This window comes from Xyrauchen texanus, chromosome 50 (genome assembly GCF_025860055.1).
Source record: "Xyrauchen texanus isolate HMW12.3.18 chromosome 50, RBS_HiC_50CHRs, whole genome shotgun sequence".
Taxonomy (NCBI): domain Eukaryota; kingdom Metazoa; phylum Chordata; class Actinopteri; order Cypriniformes; family Catostomidae; genus Xyrauchen; species Xyrauchen texanus.
Genome location: NC_068325.1, coordinates 12,891,893 through 12,917,975, shown reverse-complemented (window position 1 = coordinate 12,917,975; position 26,083 = coordinate 12,891,893). Strand labels below are relative to the sequence as shown.

The 26,083-nt window shown below is 38.3% G+C and overlaps 2 protein-coding genes across 2 annotated transcripts; both read right to left on the bottom strand.

Annotated features, from left to right (window-relative positions):
- Positions 1-5,017: 5,017 nt before the first annotated feature.
- rxfp3.2b (relaxin family peptide receptor 3.2b) lies at positions 5,018-6,611 on the bottom strand. The gene has a single exon (XM_052123561.1). The coding sequence runs from the start codon at positions 6,602-6,604 to the stop codon at positions 5,402-5,404; it is 1,203 nt and encodes a 400-aa protein (XP_051979521.1). The 5' UTR covers positions 6,605-6,611; the 3' UTR covers positions 5,018-5,401.
- Positions 6,612-12,840: 6,229 nt separating this feature from the next.
- On the bottom strand, positions 12,841-21,956 carry creb3l3a (cAMP responsive element binding protein 3-like 3a). The gene is made up of 10 exons (XM_052123560.1): positions 21,833-21,956; positions 21,471-21,581; positions 21,136-21,376; positions 20,773-20,906; positions 19,092-19,187; positions 18,893-18,999; positions 18,093-18,161; positions 17,897-17,981; positions 17,400-17,496; positions 12,841-14,568 (listed from the first exon to the last, which is right to left on the bottom strand). Exons 1-10 carry the CDS (start codon positions 21,851-21,853, stop codon positions 14,255-14,257), a joined length of 1,275 nt encoding a protein of 424 aa, XP_051979520.1. The 5' UTR covers positions 21,854-21,956; the 3' UTR covers positions 12,841-14,254.
- Positions 21,957-26,083: the final 4,127 nt, after the last annotated feature.

Below are 26,083 nucleotides of genomic sequence, written 5' to 3'. Positions count from 1 at the left end.
CAACAAGATGTGAACAATATGAGTGTTAAAGACAACTTTACAGCTCAAATAATACATGAGTTTTAATAGAAGAATGAATGTGAGTGCTTTTATAAAATTATCAACTTTACATTTCTGCCTTTAAACCTCCAAAAATGTGTCCTATTCACTTCCATTATAAGTGTCTTGCTGCAGCCTAGATTTTTGCTTTCTTTTTTAAATGAGAGATGAGTCAAAATATTTTTTTGTGGTAATCAACATTATGCCACAAACAAATGAGCTTAATGAGCTTGTATTATTTAAATATAGCCATTCAATCAACTAAACTGAATAGGTTAAAATAAAGAGGCTATTCAAATATAGATTTACATTAATCTAATTAATTTGTGGTCTCCTCAAGCTGCAACTGATGAGTATAAATAGAGACAAATATAGAAAAAGCCTACATTTTTGTCTGTTTACACATTCTGATTAAACTGAACATTTGCCACCTAGTGTTCTTACAAATCCGAAAGGAAATGGAGCATACAACCGTTTGATGATTGAGAGTTTCTTTTTATCTTCCTCCCTCATGAAAACACAACAGATCAAAATAGTCTTTACAGTCCAATCAAATACCTAGATGTGTATGTATGTGACAAAAGATATATATATATATATATATATCTGTACATTATTCCAAACATTTGCCTGAAAGTGTATATATACTGGTGGCCATAAGTTTGGAATAATCTACAGATTTTGCTCTTATGGAAGGAGATTGGTACATTTATTCACTAAAGTGGAATTCAACTGATCACAATGTATAGTCAGGACATTAATAATATGAAAAATGACTATTACAATTTGAAAGAAATTTACAGAACTTCTTAAACTACTTCAAAGAGTTCTCATCAAAAAATCCTCCACATGCAGCAATGACAGCTTTGCAGATCTTGGCATTATAGCTGTCAGTTTGTCCAGACACTCTGGTGACATTTTACCCCACACTTCCTGTAACATTTGCCATAGATGTGGCTGTCCTGTTGGGCACTTTTCACGCACATTACAGTCTAGCTGATCTCACAAAAGCTCAGTGGGGTTTAGATCCATAACACTCCATTTCCAATTATCTGTTTTCCAAAGTCTATGTTTCTTTGCCCACTGTAACCTTTTCTTTTTCTATTTCAAAAGTGTCTTTTTCTTTGAAATTCTTCCCATAAGGCCTTTAGTCTTCTCTTTACTGCTGTATATGAAACTGGTGTTGAGCGGGTAGAATTCAATGAAGCTGTCAGCTGAGGACATGTGATGAATCTATTTCTCAATCTAGAGACTCTGATGTACATATCCTCTTGTTTAGTTGCACATCTGGCCTTCCACATCTCTTTCTATCCTTGTTAGAGACAGTTGTCCTTTGTCTTTGAAGACTGTAGTGTACACCTTTGTATGAAAGTTTTTTGGCAGTTTCAAGCATTGTAAAGCCTTCATTCCTCAAAACAATGATTGACTGATGAGTTTCTAGAGAAATCTGTTTCTTTTTTTGTGATTTTTGACCTAATCTTGACCATAAGACATGCCAGTCTATTGCATAATTTGGCAACTCAAACACAAAGACAATGTGAAGCTTCATTTAACAAATCAAATAGTATGTTTGATATAATGGCAAGTGATTTTCTAGTACCAAATTTGCAATTTAGCATGATTACTCAAGGATAAGGTGTTGGAGTGAAAGCTGCTGGAAATGGGGCAGTCTAGATTTTTATCAAAAATGACTTTATTTCAAATAGCGATGGTGCTGCTTTTTACATCAGTAATGTCCTGAATATACTTTGTGATCAGTTGAATGTCACTGGTGAATTACAGTACTAATTTCCTTCCGAAACAAAAACCAAAATCTGTACATTATTCCAAACTTTAGGCTTTAGGTGTGTGTGTATATGTATATATATATATATATATATATATATATATATATATATATATATATATATATATATATATATATATAATAATTCTCAAATTATGACAATATCACATAGAAGGAAAGTGGATCAATCATTTTCTATCCAGCAGGCAAATTTCATTTATATGAAGGCGAAAGTTTGAAATGTCACACCTTTCTATAACTATGTGGCAGGTCTGATTTTTTTTTTCAAGGTGAAAATTCTTCCTGTACAGATTATCCATCCCATAATAACACACTATGGAATTAGTCATCCCAACAGAATTTGGAGTGTAGTCCCTGTGAGCCATTAACTTAAATGTCATGTCCAGGTTTTACTTTGCAGAGACAACATAAATTATTTCTGAGCCTTCTAGAAAGTTTAGTGCATACTTTTATAAAGTGGAGCATTGGAGAATTGCTTCTTTGCTATGTTTTTGCTTTATACTGTAATAAAAAACCTAAAATTGAAACAATGTAATCAAATAAGCAAATTTGTGGCATTGACCATATTAGCTCATTTTTAGGTAGAATTTTAGCCTCGGTTGCCAGTCATTTTCATTTAATGGAAAGCAGATGCAATGAAAGTGAATGGTGACTGAGGCTAACAGTTTGCCTAACATCTCCTTTTGATTTCCTTGGTGGAAAGAAGGTCATATGGGTTTGGAACATCATGATGGTAAGTAAATGATGACAGAATTTTATTTTATGGATATAGCTTTTAAAAGCAAAAGGGGCAGAACAAAATTATGTTATTAATTTAGACTAAACATGCATGTTAATTGCACTTACCTTGAAATATTGAGTAAGATAACTCATCCATTTTAATGGCACTTAACTTTAAATTGAACTCCTTGGCTGAATTTCAAATTACCATGTAAGCTGAACTTAAATACTTCAAGTAGAGGGAAATTTTTCCCTATAATTAAAACAATTAATTATTTGATGCATTAGGGTTTACAGTGTGGTCTCAAATAGAGCTACTTGCAAATATGTTCAGTCTAATATACATTTTTAAAAGCAGTAGAATATTATAGGGTAATTAGCACTGTATATGCAAAAACAAAGACACACCCCAAGAGACTCAATATACAGACAATAAAGCTCACAACCGAAAGGCCAAAATGTATAAACTGAGTCATTATACAGCACAGTGAGTTCATAGTCAGATCTTCAAATCAGTTTGACTAATTAATGGTATCTAGCTTTAACTCATCTGCATGCCCTCGACTGCTAATAAAAGAGAGAGAAACTGGGGTGCTTCTTTGTTACAAATACAAGGTTTTGTATATTTATTGATATTTAATAAGTAAAAGATAAATAATAGAACATTTAGCACAGTATCCAGTTCTAGGGAAGACTGGGGCTAGTTGTCACACAGGGAAGTTCACAAGGTTTTAAGTCAAAAGTACAATCACACATATGTGTTTTCTCTAACAGTGGTTTTGTGTGTTGGTTCCAACCACCTAGGTTTAAAGGAATATTCCGGGTTCAATACAAGTTAAGCTCAATCGACAGCATTTGTGGCATAATGTTGATTACCACAATAATTTATTTTGACTTTTTCCTGCTTTTCTTTAAAAAGAAAGCACAAATCTGAGTTCCAGTGAGGCACTTACAATGGAGGTTAATGGGGTCAATCCATAAATGTTAAAATTCTCACCGTTTCAAAACGTTCCATATTTTTGTATTAGCTGTAAATATGTAAACCTAATAAAACCACCCTAGCATATATTCAAACAAGGGTCAACTATATAATGAAGGTAGATTTTAATCGAAATTTTTAAGAAAGTTATTTTTCCAAAAAGTCAGTTTGGCGCATGTTGTGTTTTATACGTTGTAATTTTATACAATTATATACATGGTTTTATATTTTTATTTGTTACCTTTCACATTTTTGTTGCTTTATTAATTGTTTTGTGTTTCATAATTGTGTAACTGTTTACATTTTGCAGAGTAGCCAATAATAAGCTTTTTCATGGCTTATTCCCTTTGTGACAACTTACCCCATAATGTGACAACATGCCCCACAAGAGGTCAGCGTGAGCTCAATGAACTGCATCTTGTTTCCTGTGAAATAAAGTTCGAAAAATGTATTTTCTTTTTTTGGGGGGGCAAAAAGTATAATAAACACTTTATTATAAATATTTTAAATAAACACACTTACTGGAGTAAAAAGTGTGACAACTTGCCCCAGTCTTCCTTATACCATAAATGACCTGACATTGTCATTGAGGTGGATTATCAAAACTAGTCAGTAGCTTTAATTGACAATCAATATCTGTCCCTCTCATTTAAATAAGTTTGGTCAGAGGAATAACGCCCTTGAAACAGTTTCAAAAGATTGCAGGACTAATGATTAATGATTCCAGGCCAAAAGTGTTTTAATAAGGTATTCTCTGTGCATGCAAGATGACAAGTTGAGTTTCTGTATTAGGTGGTTTCAAATGACTAATGCCACAAAGACTAAAGCAGCATCTTTATAAATTGAATACAAAAGTATGCCAACATAGAGGTCAAAGGACACAAAACTGAGTATAAATAAAGAAGTTCTTGCCTCCCTAATGTCATTATTGGTTTCATGCTCTTCAGCTCTGCCTCCCTTCATTTTTTATCTATTAGTTTATGTTGAAATTAACATTAACCAAGATTAATAGGTAAGTGCTGTAAACGTATTGTTCGTTGGTACTGTTTGTTAACTAATGTAGTTAGCTAATCTTAATGAATACAACCTTATTGTAAATTGCTACTGACATTTTTGTGCAGAGCATTTTGTAAAAATTTTGGCACATGATATACTGAAACAGTATTGTCTCTTGTCAATGGGATTAGTTAATGGGAGTAGTCAATGGTAGCTCACAAGATTACTTATAATTGTTAATTAGCTTCATAGTTAGTAGTTTTATTTGTCCGTTTTTCATAAATACTGGACATTTCTGTTGTACAACATAAGATTGAAATACATTGAAAGACAAATCAGAATAGTCAAAACTTCAGCAGATTCTACACAAATTGCATGTCAATTTATAATCGACAATGGATGACATGATTGATGGATAACCATTGACAACTTAATTTTTATAACTCAAGGAAGAAGATGAGGCTCGACCCCTCCACTACATCTCAGCAGTGTTTTCTTCTGTCTTCAATGGTTGAAAAGAACAAATGTATTACTTATTGTTCCCTTGAAGGATGTCCCAGAATCCTTAAAAAGTGCTTCTAATCTGCCGTGAACAAAGCAAAGGAGAATTGGCCCTGAACTTTGCAATTCCCCGGTGAGTCTGATGACCAGAGATGCATGGCAAAACAGTGCTGGATCAGAGAGCACAAGGACGCAGAGGGAAGTTGATGGGGGAATTTTGCAAAAGTGATTCGCAATGAAAGCAAGAGAAACTGGGGCAGCTCCCAAAGGAGATTTCTCACGCCTGCTTCGTTCTGTCAATCCAAAACAAAAAGATGGGGGGGGAAAACTAACTTGAAAAGCACCCTGTCAGGACTAGCTCAGACATCCATTTGCACCAGAACCAGGACAGGGGGCACCTCAGCTACCTTTGCCTTGCATGGGAGCAGTCGAGCAAGGCTTCGGTAAGATGGCGTGACCCTCAACAGAAGCTCTTTGAGGCCGGCACGGAATTCACGACGAATCAGGCAGTACAGAATGGGATTGAGGCAACTGTTTGTGTGGGCCAAACAAACGGTCAGAGGAAAGGCGTACGCCTGGGCATTGTAGAAGGCCTTACTAAACGGCACCAGGTCGAACTTGATCAGGACACCCCAAAGAGTCAGGGCCTGATTGGGGAGCCAACACAAAAAGAACGACAGGACTACGATCACAACCGATTTAGTGACCTTAGAGCGCCGCTTGTGGCGGCCCTGCTCACTTTCTGAACCGGCCACGCCACTGATTCTTCGGCTTAGCACAATTCGCAGCAACAGGAGATAGCAGGCGGTGATCACCACCAATGGGATCAGGAATCCGAGAAGAACCTTTTGCAACTGGTAAAGTCCGAGCAACACTTGTGGGTCCCAGCTACCCGTTTCAGGAAAGCGCACTAAGCACAACTCTTCGTCTGTAGCTACCTGGGCTATAGTCGAATACACAGCATGAGGAAGTGTAGCTATTAGCGACACAACCCAGATGCCCAAGCTGATCCACTTGGCTGCTGCCGCAGCTGCTCGTCGACTGTGCATCTTCATTGAGGACGCAATGGAGTAGTACCTTGCCACGCTCATGGCTGTCAAGAAATATACGCTGGCGTACATATTCATTGTGGTCACAGAACTGATGATTTTACACATAACTTTGCCAAAGGGCCAACGGAAGTCCAACGCCGTGTCTACCGCCCAGAACGGCAGGGTGAGAACAAACTGTAGGTCAGTTAGAGCCAGACCCATCACAAAGCAGTTGATAGAAGACTGCTTTTGCCAGTAGCGTGAGTGCAGGAGGTAGAGCGCAAGAGAGTTTCCTACAAGTCCCAGAGCGCACACCATTGAATAAATGAGGGCGATTATCACACGCACAGCCAAACTTGACCCATCACCTTGCAGTGTTGAACCCGATTCCTTAGTCAACAAATGCAGCCAGCAACGTAAAGATAGGTTCCCGATGGCAACATCAGTGCAATTGTCCAGCACTGTGCTGGTGTCCAATGTGTGCTCATATTCTCCCAGCTCCAGAGTTTGTGTTATGTTATTCCTCTCCATGGCAGGTGTTCCCCCTCAGACTGCTGTTATGGTGAAATGAGGAGCACAGAGAAAGGAATCAATGTCAAGTTCATTTTGACCGTTGCACTTTTTCTCCCGGCATGGATAATTACTTCACATTTTGTGAAAGCGCGGTCTCATCAGTCCCTATCTTCCCGCGCACCTCTGTGCACACGGCAGCGCGCGCGCATTCTTTTATACTTCGATGAGCATGACGCGCGCCCGCGCGATGCTGTGGCACGCGCTGCATTAAATCAACTACATATGCATGTTTAGTGGCAAATATTCTCTGAAACGACGTTTTAATGTAAGTGCTTTACTATTTATAAGCAAATTAACGGAGATGGGCTCATGGTATGCATATACTCACTTTTTTTTACACCTGTTCTATCCCAGAAAGAATTGTGAAATGCAAGTATCAGGTGTCTCGCGAGTCTCGTGATCATAAATCGGTGAATAGGATGACTGTGTGAAGTTTGACAAGAAAGATAAAAAAATCTCATAATTATTTAAACTTCTACTTTCTTAACCGATGATTCATTTTCACTTGATATTGTAGAGATGGCGCGTGCTCCGGCGAAAGATTAGCATATGTAAATATTTAAAGCATATGTAAATGTTTTTGTCGAAGACATCAAGAAAAGAGAATAAAAGGGGAGAAACACATATACTTTTAACACTTTCATGTTAGAGGACCGAAGTTACCAAAAGATGCATTCTGTTGTATACGATAAATATGCTCTAAATGTGTTAACACTTTACAGTAACATATGTTTTTACAGCGTTTATTAATCTCAGTTAATGTTAGTTAATAAAAATACAATTGTTCATTGTTAGATCAACATTAAGTAATGTTAACAAACACAACTTTTAATTTTAAAGATTAATTAGTATGTTGAAATTCACACCAACGAAGGTTAATAAATGCGTATTATTCACTGTTAGTTCATGTTAACTAATATTGTTAACTAATATTAACAAATGGAACCTTATTGTAATGTGTTAACCCAATGTCAATGTGATAGTGAATATGCAATGCAGCTTTTAATTTAATAAAAATAAATTTGATCAGTTTTCAACTTTTACCTGAAACAATACTGCATATTTCTGCAGCTAATTTCCATGGAAAATCAGCAATGATTCAGCAAATTAGAAATCTATTAGCTATAGCTTTAACTTAGGCTACATATAAATGTGACACTAAAATTATACTGATCATTTCTGATTTATGTATACTATATCTGCTGCATGACAGCTCTTTATTGTCATTCTTACAAAATATAAATATGTAATTGCATATGGAACATTCAAAATAAATACAAATACAAACTCTCTTTTATATTGCAAATAATAATTTAATTGAGAAATTACTGGAATGTCAATTGAAAAGTGTCACGGTCCTGTCACTCCTGTCACTAGTCTGGGTTTTGGTCTGACAGGATCGTGGCATCATCGTCCCATGTCTGTCTTGTGTTTCATTGTTTGTCTTTGTGTGAGCCCACAGTTTTGGTTGTATTTCCTGCAGTGCACTCTTTGGTCTGTCTTGTTTCATGTCGGGAGCACGGTGTCTGGATCCTGACTTCCTGTCTGGTTCAGTTTCAGTCTGTGTCGGGATCCAGACACTTGTGCCCCATGTCTGTCTGTTATTGATGTGGGTGCATCACGCTTATTTTACATTTACATTTGTGCATTTGGTAGACACTTTTATCCAAAGCGACTTACAGTGCCCTTATTACAGGGACAGTCCCACCCGGAGCAACCTGGAGTTAAGTGCCTTGCTCAAGGACACAATGCTGGTGGCTGTGGGAATCGAACCAGCAACTTTCTGATTAACAGTTATGCGCTTTAGCCCACTACGCCACCACCGCTCCACTAAGCTTATTTCATCTTGGCAGCATTCACTCGCATCAATAGTTTGTCTGTCTCTCGTGAACACTGTGTGTCTGTTTGGCTGAACTCTTGCGCAGGTGTCTTGTCTTGTTTTTGTCACCTGTTGCGTGCATCACGTGGTCCAGCGGCCACCATCCACTTCACTGCCCCCTGTCTAGCGGCTGCCGCCCAGTCCTCTGACCCCTGTCCAGTGGCTGCCGCCCTGTACTTTGTCCCCTCTGCCCTGAGACCACCTCCCAGACCACCAGACCCTGCCTTTGCCCTGAGGCCTCCTCCCAGGCTGCCAGACCCCACCTCCACCTTGAGACCTCCTCCCAGGCCACCAGACCGCCGGGAGATTTCGCTTAGTGTGAAAATTGCTATGCATTCTCTCGGCTTGTTTGTCGGTTGGCATGGGCGTATATTGCCTCATTGTCTTAGCGATGTGCGCTCATGCCATTCTGTGATTTGTTGCCTTGTGAGAGCAAGTTGCTTTGTTTTTTTTTCTGTATCGCTGTCTGCCTCTGTTGTATGTCATACCCTGCATTCTTGTTTGCCCATTATTCGTTTATTAGACACCTGCCCTGTCTTGTTATCCTGTTGATTTCTCTCCCTATTTCAGCCTCCTTGTGTGTGCTGTCCAGTGCCAGTTTGTCTTGTGTGTATTCCTGTTGGTCTTGTTAATCGGTCTTGTTTCCAGTTTTGTGTTTTTAGTCTTCCCTGTCGTGCCTGTTTCCCCCACCTTGTTCCTGTTTTCGGTCCGGTCGGTCCTGTTTCCCTCTACCCCAGCCTGGATTACCCTTTTTCCCCTTCGGGGTAGTTTATGTTTGTTTTTCCCCCTTGTGGGAGTTAGATTTTTGCCCTTTTTGTTTGTATTAACAAATTCCTTTGGTTTTAACTCAGCGCATGGGTCCTGCCTCTGCCTTCTTGATAAAAAGACCACTTATCACAGGGTCCGATAACACTGTGTGTTGTGACACATTCCTCCCGTAACCATCACTAAAATGTTCTGGGACTTGTGCCACAGTAGACCTTCTGTCGGTTCAGACCTGACAGGATAGCCTTCGTTGCCCTCATGCATTGGTGAGCCTTGGGTACCCAGCACCCTTGCTCCGGGTTGTGGTTTGTCCCTCCTCGGACCACTGTCAATAGGTATTAACCACTGCTGACCAGGAGCAACCCACAAGCCTTGCTGTTTCAGAGATGCTCTGACCCAGTTGTCTGGTCATAGAAATTTGGCACTGGTAAAAATTGGTCAGGTCTTTGAGCATCAACTCAAAACCAGATTAATCAAGTAAAAGTGCAGTTCTTCGACAACCTACTTCAACTCTTTAAGTTCAAGAGATGTTTGCGGACTGGACAAGGGGCCCAAGGGAGACGGCTAATCAAAGAAGCACACCACAGTCCAGTGGATGAAAGATTCAAGGTGACTTTTATGATTAAAGAGGCACTTAGTAAGTTGGAACCCTTCCTAAATTATAGTTTGTTTTATAAGTTTGAGGAATTGACCCATTGATGGGAATTTTCTGCAATCTAGGTAAATGTTTCCCTTTTATGCTGATTAAGAACTCCCACACAAATTCTAATATAACAATAGAGACATTGTAAAACTGATCAAAGATTCACCCAGTCATAATTTACTCACCCACATGTCATTCCAAACCTGTATGACCTTCATTATTCTGCGGAACACAAAAGATGTTAGTCAGAATGATCACCATTCACGTTCATTGTATAGAAAAAAGTAGATGACAGAATTTTCATTTTTGTGTGAACTAAACCTTTATCTTTATTAAAACCTGTTTACTGAACCCTCTTACGTTTGAGCATAATATCTATGATGCCAGTCCATCTTACATATTTTTTTACATAATAACATTATTTATATTTTCAATCTAAAAAGTGACCAAAAACTGTTTCACACATCTCAAACTATGTCCGTTTTCATCCCTATTCAGTTATTCAGTTTACACAGTGCTTAAAATGCCAGGGTGATTGAAGTTGATATTTATGTATTGCTTAAGTCATAAACGACATACATCTACACAGATCCCTGCTTTCATATCTATTAATTTATGCAACTATCTAAGGGAGTATAGTCTAAAGTGCCTGTGCATTGATAACAGGTATAGAAACAATACTATATTTGTCAAGTATGATCACATTTGTTTTTAAAGAGAGGAGCTGTTCACCTGTGCTTCTTATCTGCACTGCCCTCATTCTGTCTCCTGTGACATCCAAATTGTTCTGAAAGGCATTTATGTGATGACAACAACTTTTGAGACAGAGAGATCTCCGGTTAATGCTGCACTCAGAAATGTATACCTCATTAAACATCTTTTACCCTTGAAAAGAATACTTTAGAAAAATATGCATATATACACTCAAATGAGATGAAGACTCCTATCATATCATTAGCATATGAAAGCTGTTTTATTTTACCCTCCTATTATCGGACACAGAATAAATGGCTGACTGAGATTTGCGGTAGCAGTATAATTTTTACATGATGCTGCATTCACGTCACTAGGCATCACTGTCAGTATAGTGCTGCATTAAAGTCATGTAGGAATGATTGTACTTATGCTGCCTTCATGTGCTATCAGACTTATCCTACTTCCCACTTCTGAAGTGGTAATTTGAGTATGCCTCGTTCAAGTGCTTTGTTCATTCATACATATTTTTTGAGGAACTTTTATTTTGACAGCATAATACAAATTACTCAGTTACCCTGTTGACAATAATATAATTTTGTTCAAATCCAAGTTAATTTCACGGTTGCTATCGGAATTATCGTAAATACGAGTTTCCCACTCGGAAGCTGCACATGAACGACCCCTCAAGTCGTAATTATGACTGGGAAATTCAGAGATCATTTTGATACCAAGTTTCTGTGAAGGGAGGAGACGTAAAGTGTCAACCGTATAAATTTTTCTAAAAACAGCTAATAGTTAGCACTTGCCATTTTGGTCATATTCTTATATCAGCATCAATTTGATGCATGCTGAAAATTTTACACCAAAATACCACTGTTGTCAGCAAGCTAACTGAGTAATATGTATTATGGTGTCAAAATAAAAGTTGCTCAAGAAATATGAACGAACCTGCCTTCATCCATGTTTCCTGTTCCGCATTACAACATCAGAATAGGGAAGTAGGATAATTCCGATAGAAGTCAGCATAATTACACACCTAATCCGTGGCTATTAGTGATGTCATAAAATATCGATATATCAATTATTGATCGGCCGTTATTTTATCGATATATTTTTGAGGCATCAATATATTAAAATTAACCAACATTTAAATTAGAAAGCAAATTTGTGTGCTTTAAAAAACACTCAATTGGCCTCTGCATATCAGTCTGGCGTAATAGCATTGGGAGACCACAAGAGGGTGATATACCATGTATCTCCCACACACACACACACACACACACAGTGGGTAAGGAAATGGCTGTCCAGAGTTATGAAAGTTATGGTTCTTCTTCAAGAATGAACAACTTGACATTGATTTTGCAGGTTAGTGTGTGAAACTGCTCAAGCTGAACGGTTAGAAATGACGACGTTTATTACGCAATTTCTCTGTATGTAGCCTTAAATATGTCTTTCATTCAAGCTGTCAAACCACAGAACTACTTGTAGTGGAAAATAAATTGTGCAGGCTCTATGAAAGATACATGTTCACAATAGATCATCCAGTGATGGCTAGAGTAAATAATCTTTGTCCTTTAAAAATGATTTGGGTTGAATTTATTGGAAAACTATACGAGTTGCACTAGCGTGGCACTTCAGAATGTTGGCAGTGTGTTCATACATTTTTAGAAAATAAATTATTGTTTCTAATTTTAGAATGGTTCATGTCATCTGCTAGACATGTTAGGTGTGCGACCTTCTTTCAGTTTCTTTGCCGCTCCCACTTTACCAAAGTTGTGTTGAGAATGTCTGAAGAGACAATTACTATTGTGCGACGAGCAACCCTATATATATATATATATATATATATATATATATATATATATATATGTATATATATACATATATAAGAAAAATCCTGATATATATATATATATCGATAATCATCATTATTCAGATTATCGATGCGTGAAAAGCCATTGATCCCAAGCCAAGTGGCTATGCTCTTAATTTTGTTGCTTTGGTGCTAAAAAAAAAAAAAACGTCCTGCCTTATCTAGTAAGTGAAAAAGAGAGAAAGAAGTATGAAATTGCAAAACAGGTCTATTCTTTCCGACTTAAACCACTTGAACACACATCACATTGTATTTATGATTTTGGCCTCGCAAGTACAAACTTCCAAGGAGGACTTGAACACCCCTGCATTTTTAATAAGACATATTTTACTATTTTTATTGAAAAGACATGATGTACATTGATGAAACATTTTGAATGATAATTGAAGTCATTGTGATTTTATTCAAAATCTCATTTGTTAAAAAATTTACTACAGTTCCCAGTTTAGTGCCCATAAAGCAAAACTGTCTTTAAAGGTAAGATAAACACAGGACCCTCTTTGAAGACGAGCTTACAAAGCTGACGGGTTCTAAATGCAAAATGTATTAATTGGAACAGAATGATTTCATATTATTCAACACAGCTATAAATAGTGCAGAGGTCTGGATCCAGAAGAAAAAATCCCATACATTTTCTCCATAGGGGAAATAGATTTTTTAACAATAACTTATAAACTTTTAAAGACAGACCTACTGGGAGCTCCGAGATTGTTAATAGATGGTAAACGCTTCTGTTGAAGTCATCAGTCCATGTTATTTCAACTTCATTTTTAATAAAATGTGTTTAATAGTGGAATTCTTGGTGGAAAAACTACATTACCAATGATTGTAAAAGAAACGATCCAATCAGATAATTGCAGTGAACCTATCGCACCATAAGAGCTCTGCAGCGACCGCCCACTGATGTACTGTTATGATGATATTGAGTCGGTGTTCCTACTCAAACTACTTATACTGTATATTTGTATTTGTCTGTACATTTCGTAATAAAATGAAAATATATTGTTTCTATATGTTTAGTCAACAACTTTAAATTCATAGTTTTATATTTTTCCTTCGCTTTGTAATTCGATTGCCTCATTCGCAACACTTTATGGGATTGTTGTTTGTTTCCAGAGGGTAAGAGCACAGTCTTGTGTCTTTTGTGTCCAAAAGTGCACCTTTGTCTTTTTGTCCGATTTTCAAATAGCTTTTTGCTTCAAATCAAAGTTTATAATGTTGTAATTCAGCTCGAGGCCGGTTGGATTGGTTCATGGCTTAGAAGTCCTTTATGAAGTACTTTATGAAATCCCTATGTAAAACAAATGCACTACAGCTGTGCCTGATCCTAAAGTGATAACTGTCTTTACAACTACAGTGGGGCACATAAGTTATGAAAGCCATTCATGAAATTCACGTTAATTGATCAATACATCTCAAAATGTTATGCTAATCATATAAAATCTATAGTAAATTGAAAATAAATGCAAAACGCATTTCACATTTTAACCAAAAACAAAGCTACTTCTTAAAAAATGAAATATGAGAGAAAATATGGATTTCCAACATGAAAATAAAGAGATAAAACTGAATTATTGCTTTAACCATAGTTATATAATACACAAAAAGTATACATCTCCACAAGGTTACTTGAACAGAAATAATAAGAATAATAATAAAAAAAGACATTCCAGCCATCTGTTAGCTGGATTTCGTCTTGAAAAGCCCTGTTAAAGTTTTAACAAATCCCTGGGTAAATCCCCCCCGTGCCCTTCACATATCATCAGCATGTGGACTCCGCCTTGAGCCACGTCGTGGAGTCAAGGTCACCGTGGCTACATGCCCAGTGATGGGGTCTCCATGGTGATGGTCATCATGCTGGTCGGCACTGTGGTTGTGAGATTCAGGGTCGTAATTGGTGAGTCCTGAACTCCTATGAAATTTTCCCAGAAGAGACATTATCTCATCCATACTCTTATCCCCAGAGAACTGAGGAAGCAGTTTGGAGTCTTCAGCTACAGAGTATGGATGCTCAAGGGTGTGCAGCACTCGAGACGACTGAATGTAGCGCAGTGACCGTGACTGAACTGCAGAGGGGTTAAAGGAATATGTTAAGAATACATTTTAGATGTGACCTTGCTTTAAAGTTTCCTCCCAGAAGCTTATGTCTATCAAACATTTAGAGAATATTTTATGAAAGGCATTTATTTTGAGTCACAAGTTCACAGCACACATTACTTGCTCCAATTTTAGTGTCACATAAAGTACTGGACACTTCACATTTAATGATGTTGGAATCTCAATGCATTAGATAACAAAATATCAAAGTAACTCTTTGGCAATGACTTTTATGCAACTGGTGTCAAAGTCATTTTTAGTGGATGCTTGAAGTCAGTTGTCCTATCAGAGTAACCATAAGTGCAGTTCATCACATTAACGTTCGACAAGTTCCACTAATGTTTGACAACCAAAAAGTGTCCAAATAATTTATTCTTCATTTTGAACAATATACTGTATATTCTGTTTTATAATCTGAAACCTACATTTACATTTATGCATTTGGCAGTTTTTGGAGCATCTTAGAGTACAGTACACTTACTACAGGGACAATACCCCAAGAGTAACTTGGAGTTAAAGGGTTAGTTCAAACAAAAATGTAAATTATCCCATAATTTACTCACCCTCAAGTCATCCTAGGTGTATATGACTTTTTCCTTTCTGCCAAACACAGTCAAAGTTATATAAAAAAATATCTTGGCTCTTCCAAGCTTTATAATGGGAGTATATGGTACCTTCGATTTAAGCCCAAAAAAGCACATCCATCCATCAAAAAAGTAATCCATACTGCTCCAGGGGGGTTAATAAAGGCCTTATGAAGCAAAGCGATGCATTTTTGTAAGAAAAATATCCATATTTTTATCTTTATAAACTATGAGCAATGGCTTCCGGTAATGGCCGTCCGCATGTTCGCAATAGAGTTGAGTTCCGCCGTATGACGTAGATGTATCGTAAGCTCTGGTGAGAAGTGACGAACGCTGAAGTGCGCGTTGTTAAGTAGTGGTGGTGGCGTAGTGGCTAAAGCATAGGGCTGTTAATCAGAAGGTCGTTGGTTTGAACCCCACAGCCACCACCATTGTGCCCTTGAGCAAGGCACTTAACTCCAGGTTGTTCCAGGGGGATTGTCCCTGTAATAATTGCACTGTAAGTCACTTTGGATAAAAGTGTCTGCCAAATGCATAAATGTAAATGTTTACAGCAAAGGAAAACGGCGAAAAGTAGTGAGTTGTTTTAGCTATACTGTAGATTTGTATTAGTCTTAAAATTGTGCATTCGTGCATCTATCCAGTCATTTCAATCATCCATTCATGGCAGCAAACACTCTCAGCCTCTGTTGGCATTAACTCGTATTTCCTGCATGAGCACCACCACTTCTCCTGTACTCTCCGTCGACCAGATTATTTTGTTTGTGTCGCTGCTGCAGCCTCCTCCATCTCCCGGAGTTCCTGATCAGTGTACTCCGGTTCAAACAAATAGGCCTGGGCAAAATACTCAATCTACTCTTCTCCTATATCGAAATCCTCCAACATTTTTCTTTAAAAATCCTTGTTGTTGTCTTCTAATTCATGACCGGCATTTTGTTTTGCTCTATCCTCTGCACTTCCGCATTCGTCACATCTCAACGGGGCTTACGCTACGCCTACGTCATACAACGGAACTCGACTCTCTTGTGAACGTGCAGACGGCCGTTACCGGAAGCCAGTGATTATAGTTTATAAAGTTATAAATATGGATATTTTTTCTACAAAAATGCATTGCTTCGCTTCAGAAGGCCTTAATAAACCCCCTGGATGTGTATGGATATTTTCCTTGAATTTTCTTAGTCCTAGTCATCTCAAGCAATGTTGCTGTGCCTGATATTCACTTTGATAGTGTTGTTAAAGATAAATCTTACTTTGTACAAGCTTCACAATGCATTCCTTCAAAGGCGACGGGACGTTTACTCGGAATTGCTGTCTGGCGGCGATACACGAGGGCAATTGTGTTTCATACCCTACATGGAAATGAAGCAGGGCCATGCATCTTACTTTTCTTTTCGTGCATAGGCAGAAAAGGGGATTTAAGCATTTTCAGACGTTTCAGTGTAGACAAGCAACTTTTGGAAAACATTTGAAAATGGGAGTGTGGACACAGAGCATTTTAAGAATGAAAATCAGATTCATATTTATCAGGATTAATGTGGACATAGTCTTAATGTGACCTTCATATAGCAGCAATAACAACAAGAAAAGTCATTTTAAAAATCAACCCCTGGGACATGAAAATGCCCAAAGTTGAAAAACCCACATATTATCAATATGTGCTTGCCTAGGGAATCGAACCCATGACCTTACCATTGCTTAGGCCATTCACCAACTGAACTAGAGGAACTCAACTAAAACAGGAATTTTTTGTTATTTTACATCTTTGGAACTAAAATAAACATGCAGTCGAGTCACGCTGTGACATGCTTTATACTTTTTTTATCCCAAGGCTTCACTTCAAAAGATCTGCAGAGCTCAACTGGATGCTAATCAAACAAGACTGTGACCAACTGGACCTAACTTTAACCATGACCTCCGCTTACCCTGCAGAATAAGAATTGATTCCCCTCAAAATCACTGACAGCAGGAAACATGATTAAGCTCTTTGCCATTTTTGTAGTCCACATCAACTCCCTCAGTATTTCCAATAACTGTCATGAAGTTTCAGCGCAAGCCTAATGGCTTGTCAACTGATACATTTCACAGACTGTTTAAGACCCTTGGTACTTCGAGCATGACATTTTCTTCTCAGGTTATAGGAGTAGTCTTCTCCACAAGGACTAGGGGCCTAGCTGGGGAGAACCTAGTCTAAGAGATGTTTAGACCAGACAACTCACCTTTCAATGGGCTGAAGTCTCCATGTTGGCTGACCTTGGTATCTGTGAAGGGCTTTAGATTGGGCAGTAGAATTAGGGTGAATGACAGAAGCAACACCTGAGGGACAGAAACATATGGATGGCTTAACAGCACGGACGGCCAATAGTGAGGCACTACTTTGATGTAACTACCATATACTGTATAAGGGGTATTCTCAAGTAGCCGTAGATTGTACTTCATTGTTCTGTGATTAGTGCGTTCCCAAGCCTCCTTCTAGGAGGGGGACCCTGGTGATTGCTTTTAGAGTGTTCATCTAATTTGTTGTTTTGTGCTATTTCACAAATGACAATGAAATGTACCTTCATTTATTGGGTGAACTTGTTAAAGGACCAGTCCACCCAAAAAAACAAAATACATAATTCTGTCAATATTTATTCACCCTCATCTTGTTGAAAACCTGAAAATGAATGCAGGCGCAAGGTATGTGTGTATGATTACTAGAGTCTGGAACTCTCACCAGAACGCATGCCCTTGTCTGGGCCGGTTTGTTGGATCCGTTCATGACCAGCGCCTGCAGCCTACGCAACTGTTCCATCAGAGACCTGAGATGGAGAGAGAAGGCTAGAAAGTTAAATTTCCAGGAGACTCTATGGGCCCCAGAGGAGAAGAGTGAGGCAGAACTGTGAAGATTACCAAATAAATGATTCCCTCACATGTTACATTTCTCCAGTTGGAAGACCTTCCTCTGCAATTCCTGGTTATGCACGCTGCATGCAGCCATCCTACAAAAACAGATTTCCCTCAAGAACCAAGCAACTCATTCCAAGTAAGGAAAACAAGCAATCTCAAAGTCTGGCTGTAATCAAATCTACTCTTAAGCTAACTGTCAAACACAGAAGTAAACTTTATTTGACTCTCAACCTTTACTCTGCACCTGGTATTTTGCCAGGGAGGTTTGAGTTCAGTAGCTGTAAATTTCATCAAGCTTGGATTATGATTGCATTTTGAAAATCTGTACACATAGCTTCCATATGAAAGCTTTGACGTCCAAAAGATGCTGTGAATAGTTCACCCAAAAATAAAAATTATTTCGTTCCAAACCTGAATGCCTTTTTCTCTCTTTCATGGAACACAAAGGGAGAAAAAATGTCAACGCTGCTATTTGCATTATAATAAATGTGGAGCTCCAAAAAGGACCACAAAAAAAGCACTATAAAAGTTTTCCATACAACTTGTGCGCTCTATGTCAGGGACTAAAATTGTAATTGTTATTTGCTATAAATATTTGCCTCCACATTAGCACTCAAATCTCACTTGCATCCACATAGGTAAATATCAGTCACATGATACGTAGGGTTGCCAGCTGTCCTGTATTAGCCAGGATGTCCCATAAGGGGACCCCCAGCTCGAAATGTTAAAACATGGCAAAGAGTTGGCCACCTTAATCACATGGAACATATGTGTTCAGCATTGCACCCTATTTAAATATTTATTTGTCCACACCAGTCGATACCTGCTCTCCAGGCCATCAATATATTCTTTCTTCTTCTTTCTGCTCTCTTGAGCCGACTGCTTGTTGCGGATCTTTCTGCGAATTTTCTTCAGAATCCGTTCCTCATACTTGATCGGGGGATGAAAGGAGAAATAATAAAATTACAAAGAAAATCTGGTGCTCCCTACTTTTATGGTGTAATTTCCAGCTGAGAGTTTACCTTTGAGAGTGGAAACTGATTTGGCAGATTCACTCCCTCCTTGGCAAGCAGTCGTTTCTCATCCTCCGTAAGAACAAGCTGGGAAGTTTTTGTGGGCTGTGAAAATGACAGGAATATCAATCTGACTTGAAAGTATCAAATGCTATCAACATTTCTTCCTGCCTGGATGGTTAGACTCAGGCATGAGACATATCGAGTGAACAAACAGAATTCATGTCTTCACCACATTGTCACTTTCTTCCGAGTCAATCTGCACTAAAGAGTTAGGGGCCATTCACGCCAAACATTATTTTGCGTCCATCTTGCATCCATGTTTTTAATTGCTTTTCTATGTAAACATGCACTAGACGGACATCTTTAACCTTTGCGCTGCACAATTAGTTTTTTATATTTTACGCAGGTGTGCCACATTTTGAAGTTTTAAATTTTTTTTTACAAGAAGCGCACCTCGAGACCTCTGCATTCTGTAATATGCACTGCACCGTATCTAACTTTTTTTAGCGCAAAAATGTGTTAGTTCTGAACGGACGTTTAAACTGAAAGCATTTTTATGTCATGTTTCTATGTAAAAATGCTCTTTTTTCAGCGTCTAGCGCAAGAGTGAGACATTTTTAGTTGCTGTGACAAGGTAAAAAGAAACTTTTAAAAATGCGCCTCGAGAAACCTGTGATCAGTTTTATGCATTGTGTCACATCTAGCTTTTTTAGCGCAAGAGCATGTTCGTTCTAAACGGCCGTCCATACTTAAAGCATTTTTACATCCATCTATGCTGTTTTTAATAAATTATTAATTAATTATCTATGTTCTTGTGGTCTCATTTATCATCATAATTATCCACTGCCAAAGTTCCGCCAAAGGGGTGTATGAATGCTGAATCGTAGGGGGACTATAACAATGGGCTGTCAATCAAAACACCTTGAAACGTGCATCCATTTGCATCATTTATTAGATGACCAATTCCAATACTCATGTATGCAAGTACCAAAAATTAATAAAATTACCCAGATGTGTTCTTGATCAGGCCGAATGTCAAGGATGCATCGGATGGTGACTTGTGCGCAAGAACCCATTTGATGTCCCAGAAGTCATAGCGGCACTATATGTTTTTCCTTAAAAGTTTCCTACTGTAAGCTTGCGAAAGACTGACAGCTCGTGAGAGTCATCATTCTCCATCAACATTTGTTTTGATGCATCATATTAATTAAGTAATAAACACTTGGAGGAAACAAGTGTTAACAGACTTCTCAGCCTTTTTTTCAAGGTGTGATGATAATACTGCTATCACTGGTGTGTGATAATGCCAGTAGAACTCTTATTGGCTAAAAGATGTGCTGGACAGGAATATTGCAGCACATGTCAAAATTCATTCAACGTCCTCCTGTTCTTTGAAGGTAGCTAGGCAAGACTGGCCTTCAAGAGAACCCAAGTCTTTGCATTCTTAGCATTAAGAAACCTCTATGTAAACGCTTGCCAGATGGATGTCTTTGACAGTTATGCCGCGTCTTGCTGTTTTTTGTTAAAAATGCTTCTTGAGACACCTGAGTGCTGTTCCATTAGTTGCACTATCTCTCTTTTTTTTTTTTTGTCCAAAAACGAGTTTGGTCAGAATAGCCTCTTACCTCACCCTGCCCTATTCTGCCTTGTGTATTTTACTTGGCTTCATGCCTGAGTGAAAACTCACAGGCTCTGGAGTGCCAGATAGCAGCAGGTCCTTGACAGTGAGGGGTGATCCAGTGGTTGGTTGCACCCGTGGCGTTTCAGGTACGCGCTGCATCCCTTTGGCCCCGTCTGGGTTGAAGCCAGTCCCCCAGCCATCTGCAGGAATAGATAATACAATTGATCCTTCTTTTTTTGTGTGTGGAAAGATTCACAAAGCTTAGAAATAGGTGATTATCTTCAGAAAGTGTACAAAACAAGGACACAAAATGCAGTGAACCAATAAGTACATGCTTGCATTCTCTGTTGGGAAGCTAGTAATCATCTGAGTTTACAGTGTGAATCAGTCTTGAGCCTTTTTGCTACAGCTACATGAAGTGAGACTCACTGAAATCAAAAGGGAAGTTGGTTTTAAGACCATGGTTGTGTTGTGTCTCAGATGGGACAAAGCGGGGCACCACAGGGAGGCTTCCAGTTGGTGGTGGACTGTCGATGTGATCTGAATGGGGGTCTTCGCTTATTCCACTGTCACTTGGAGAAGGTGACCAAACAGGTGATCCGGACACAGAGTTACACCCACCTAGAAGTGTGTTGAAGAAGTCCTCACTACCATGGGTGGGTATCATTATCTTTCAATCAAAAGTACAGGAGACATTTACATGCTATGGTTAATCTTGTAAAATTTAGGGAACTAAAGAAATTATTGTATGTCCGACATCTTACATGTGGATCTTGAACTGGCCAAAGCTGATTTTGTTGCCCCATATCCTCATGCCGTAAGATGCCGTCATTCTTATCGAAGAGCAAATCAAGCAGCTCTAAGCTCTCACAACCCTAATAGATAGCAAGTGAATAAATATTTGCCATTTATTTTCTGTTGGTGGAATTCAAAGGAACTGGAAAATAAGAGTTTTCAATCAGGACTACTCAAAATTGTAAAAACGTAGAAGAGCAAATAAGAAGTCAGGAAAGACAACTTGTTCATTTTTCTGAACTTTGCTCTGTGGAATATTACATGGGAAGGCAAGATAACAAAGATTACGCCTAATGCTAATAAAAATAAAATACAGAACATTAGGACTTACCTGATCAGAAAACAGTTCCATTACTATGACCCAGGTGTAACACTGTCTAAAATGTCCTTGAATTAGTGTAACAAAATGGGACCGAATGAAGAAATCTGTCAATAGTTTGTCCTGACTCTCTGTCTGCAACTTATCGCTCACTGAGAACAAAGTTCGAACTCCAGCGCAACAATCAGGTCATCATTCTCAGTGCTGCCTTTTCATTGGCTGATCTGTTGGGATGTGAGATAAAACACAGAGAAAATGTAGGAACCACTGAGAGGAACGGAGTAGTTTGCAACTGTTGCAGTAGCTTGTATCCCATACAAATCTATAGCGATTAAATTAACAGAGTAGTTATAGCAAAGGCTAATGTTGTGCCATGTAGTGTACATTAAGAGGGCAAATTCACACCAAATATTACAGCAGAACTATGTGTTTTTAACCAGCAGAAAAACTCTGCTCTGTTACTGCAATGTTGCAATGTGCTTTCAAGATCAAATAAGAGTTACAGACATTTGTTGTGGGAAAACACCTGATGCAGACAGTCAGTGTTTAAAGGTCATTTTCCCCATCTGTTTAAAATATTTTGACCTTTCACACAGTTTGCATCATGCAGAACGATTATACAAATAGTAAACATTCTACTTTTATACAGAATGGTGTGAGGAGAAGGAGGGTGGGGTCGGGCCGTAAGTGCGCTTGCCCGGCCCCCGATCGGGCTAATCAGCCGATCACTCATGGCCTGGCCCCACCCTCCTTGTCACAAATGTATATTATACATGGATAAGTAAATGAATAGTAAATAGTACTGTTCATTATTTAATAGTATTTATATACAGGATATGATGATGACAATAAAAATCATAAATATAAATGTTATAAATCTATAAATAACAATGGTGAATTTATTTTACAATGAAGTTCTATTTCGTTGACATTTGTAAGTGCACTAGATATTATAAACAATATTTCATGTTAATTAGTAATTATTTAATCAATAATTACTTATTGTGCATTGTAAGTTAATGTTAGTTCAAACTGCATTCATATTATTATGTTATGTTTATGTTATAATCTCATCAGGTTTGATGACTACACTTTTCTTATAGTAAGTACACCTCCATCCACTCTTATCACTGTTTCATCAGGTAACTTTAATCTGAGGTTGAACAAGCTTGTCCATCTTTAAAAGCTATTGTGATTTATGAGCAGTCATCTGTTGTGTGGGCCATAGCTTTATAAATCATTTGTCAGAGGCTGTCCTGAGAGCTATTAAACAGAGGCTTTGTTGAAATTTGCTTTAGCCGTTTCTTTGCTCACTCTTCGTTAGCATAAACACACTTAAATAAACCATCGGAAACTATCTGGCCTCTAGTCACTCTAAAGGCAGGATGGCATTTCTATGCAGGAAACCTTAAACAGTCATCAATTGCACAGTTGTATTTACGTAGGTCCACTGTGCTTACCATCAAAGTTAGGATTTTGTTTTAGGCAAATGGTTCAAAGCATCAGCTACTACAGAGACCCTGTGAGGACAGGGAGGGAATTTATTTCTTATGTATTGCATTCCCTCACAATAGTATTGCGTTTCCTCACAAAAGCGTTTTCCATTCCATTATAATAATACTGTGCTTCCTAGCAATAGTTTTGGCTTCATCCGTCCTTTACGAAAATTAACCATGGTTTTCCAAAAGACATCTGTAACCATTCCTGTCTGACCCGGTCCGAGGGGGATTCGAACTGGGGTCTCTGGCATGGGAGGCAGGCGCACTAACAAGGAGGCTAAAGGTTACAGCCTCTAGCATCTGAGCGGGATTCAAACCGGGGTCTCCAGCATGGGAATGTGTATTAGAATGGGAGGCGAGCATGCTAACATGGAGGCTAAATGTTACAGTGCCTAGTGTCTGTCGCAAGTGTGCCTCTTGAGGCCAGATGAGTGAAGTTTACACACTGCACAGCTACCTACCAGCTGGCTCCCGTTACGCATACTTGTGAAAATTAACCATGACTGTAGCAATTTTTTGTGGTAATAACCATAGTTTAAAAACCAAAAGGTTTTACCAGGAATACCATAGTTCAAATATGTTTACTGTAGTAAAAACTTCAAAGGGATGGATAAAGCTATTGTGAGGGAAACCAAACTTATTGCAAGGGAATATGTATCTATTTCTACTAGTCTTTCAGCTGGCCTGGGTAAATAATCCACTGTTATGTCTCAAATATCCAGAAAATGAAATACAGTTCAGCAAAAAAGTATTATAAACAAATAATGAATTGAATATGATCCTGACTATTGATGATGAAATATTTTACATTTGTAGTCCATTCAGAGGCCAATATATTCCACAAAACATGAGGAGGAGAGGGGCTTCCTAAAAAAGACTGGATGTCTATGGGTGGAGTCACAGACCACGTTGGGGCACTCCCTGCCTTTCAGACCTGTATATAGTGATAGAAGGCAATAGGGAAAAAAAGAGTAATGATATAACATTAAAAGTAGGGAGATAGAGCACACAGAGCCTTTATAACAAGCTTTTGAAATTAATGATACAAAATTTGTCAATTTGACGCAGCAGGTTCAAAGTAGGGACTTGACCATTAAGACCAACCAGTAAATGCACTTAAGATATGCAAGTATTGATATTTTCTTCATAATATATTTTCAGTTTAGTGTATTTTAGTATTTAGTTTTAATGAATTTACAGTTAATTTATTACCGTTAATAATAACTTGTATAGAAGATACAGATTTTATTTTATTAAACTATTGCAAGGGAAGGCAACCTATTGTGAGGAAATGCAAAATTTTTGTGAGGGAACACAAACTATTGCTTGGGAACACAACTTTATTGCAAGGGAACACAAATCTATTGCACTTACACAGGGGCGTCGGACTGGGGGGGTAAAGGGTACCGAGTACCCAGGGCCCGAGGCAGGGGGGGCCCCTTAGAAGTCAGTTTTCTATACATACATATTTGGTACGGGGGCCCAGCAAGATGGTTTGTACCCAGGGCCCAAAATTTGGTGCTACGCCCCTGCACTTACAATCCCTCAAACAAACCTGTGGCTGAACAGAATAAACTGAAAGTCATCAAAACAGAGCCAGAACTGTTAGGAAGCTCTGAAGTGAACAAAATCTGTCATTATAGGCTAGTTGTGTGTGTTGCTGCTCTTGTGCCCTTGGCTTTAAAGCAAATTCATGACCCGAGCCAAGCTGTGCAAGGTGCTGATTCATATTTTCAATCTGTTTAATGCACAGTTGCCCTGTTTGCTCTGTACCCAGCAGATTTGAAGAGTTACAGGACTGTCACTGAATGTGAATGTTGCAGTTCAACACAAAACTCATGGCAATCACCATAGGACTGATAAAAATGTAAACCTCAAATGTGTTTTTTTTTTTTTTTTTTTTGTTCTGGGTATTAACATGAACATTCCTGAAATGAAGGGGATTTCTGGTTCATAGTATATGTAGGCCTATAAGGTAGAGGGGTTGGTCCCACAATAATATTACTAGTGCTCTTCGAGGAGTTGGAGGAACTGAAATCTTATTTAACTCCTAATGATTTAAAACCCCACGGCAACTGAGAGGATGTCACTTTAATGTCACCTTTTCTTCAAAATTTCATGCTGCCTCAAACAAAACTGTATGAGATATAGATTTAATCAATCACTGAAATAACAGGCTTTAGGGAATGTACAGTAGTAATGGGACGCCACCTGCTGGCTGGATGGCAATTTATTCCGAATAGACCTTATTCACAGTAGCGCCATATTTGACTTTTGACTTAAATGAAAACGAGGCTCACCGTGTCTTTAATGGCATGCACTGTATAAAGCTCCTACATCACATATCAGTAAGTCTTTCCCTCCTAAATTAAAATGGCACTTCTTTGAATAAGTTCTTCAAGGAACATAACAACTGTTAACTTTGTTTTTGTTGGAAAAGCATGTGAGATAACCTTTTTTGGGTTTGATCTTACAAATTATATCCAGGGTTTCCACTCTTTTTGACAATTGAATTTCCATGACCGTTCCAGGCGTTTGTGATTACTGGATACAGATGTTTACAGATAATTGTGAAACATTTCAACTAATTCTTTGAAAAGAATCGACTCAAACGTTTCACTGACAAATAGGAAATAACTACATTTTCCAGTCCTAACACAATTCCCTGATAGTTCAAGGTTTTGAAAGACTCTTGGAAATCTGTACATCTGTATATGTATATAATTATTTGTCCAATTTGCTTCATTAATGCTCCTCAAAATGC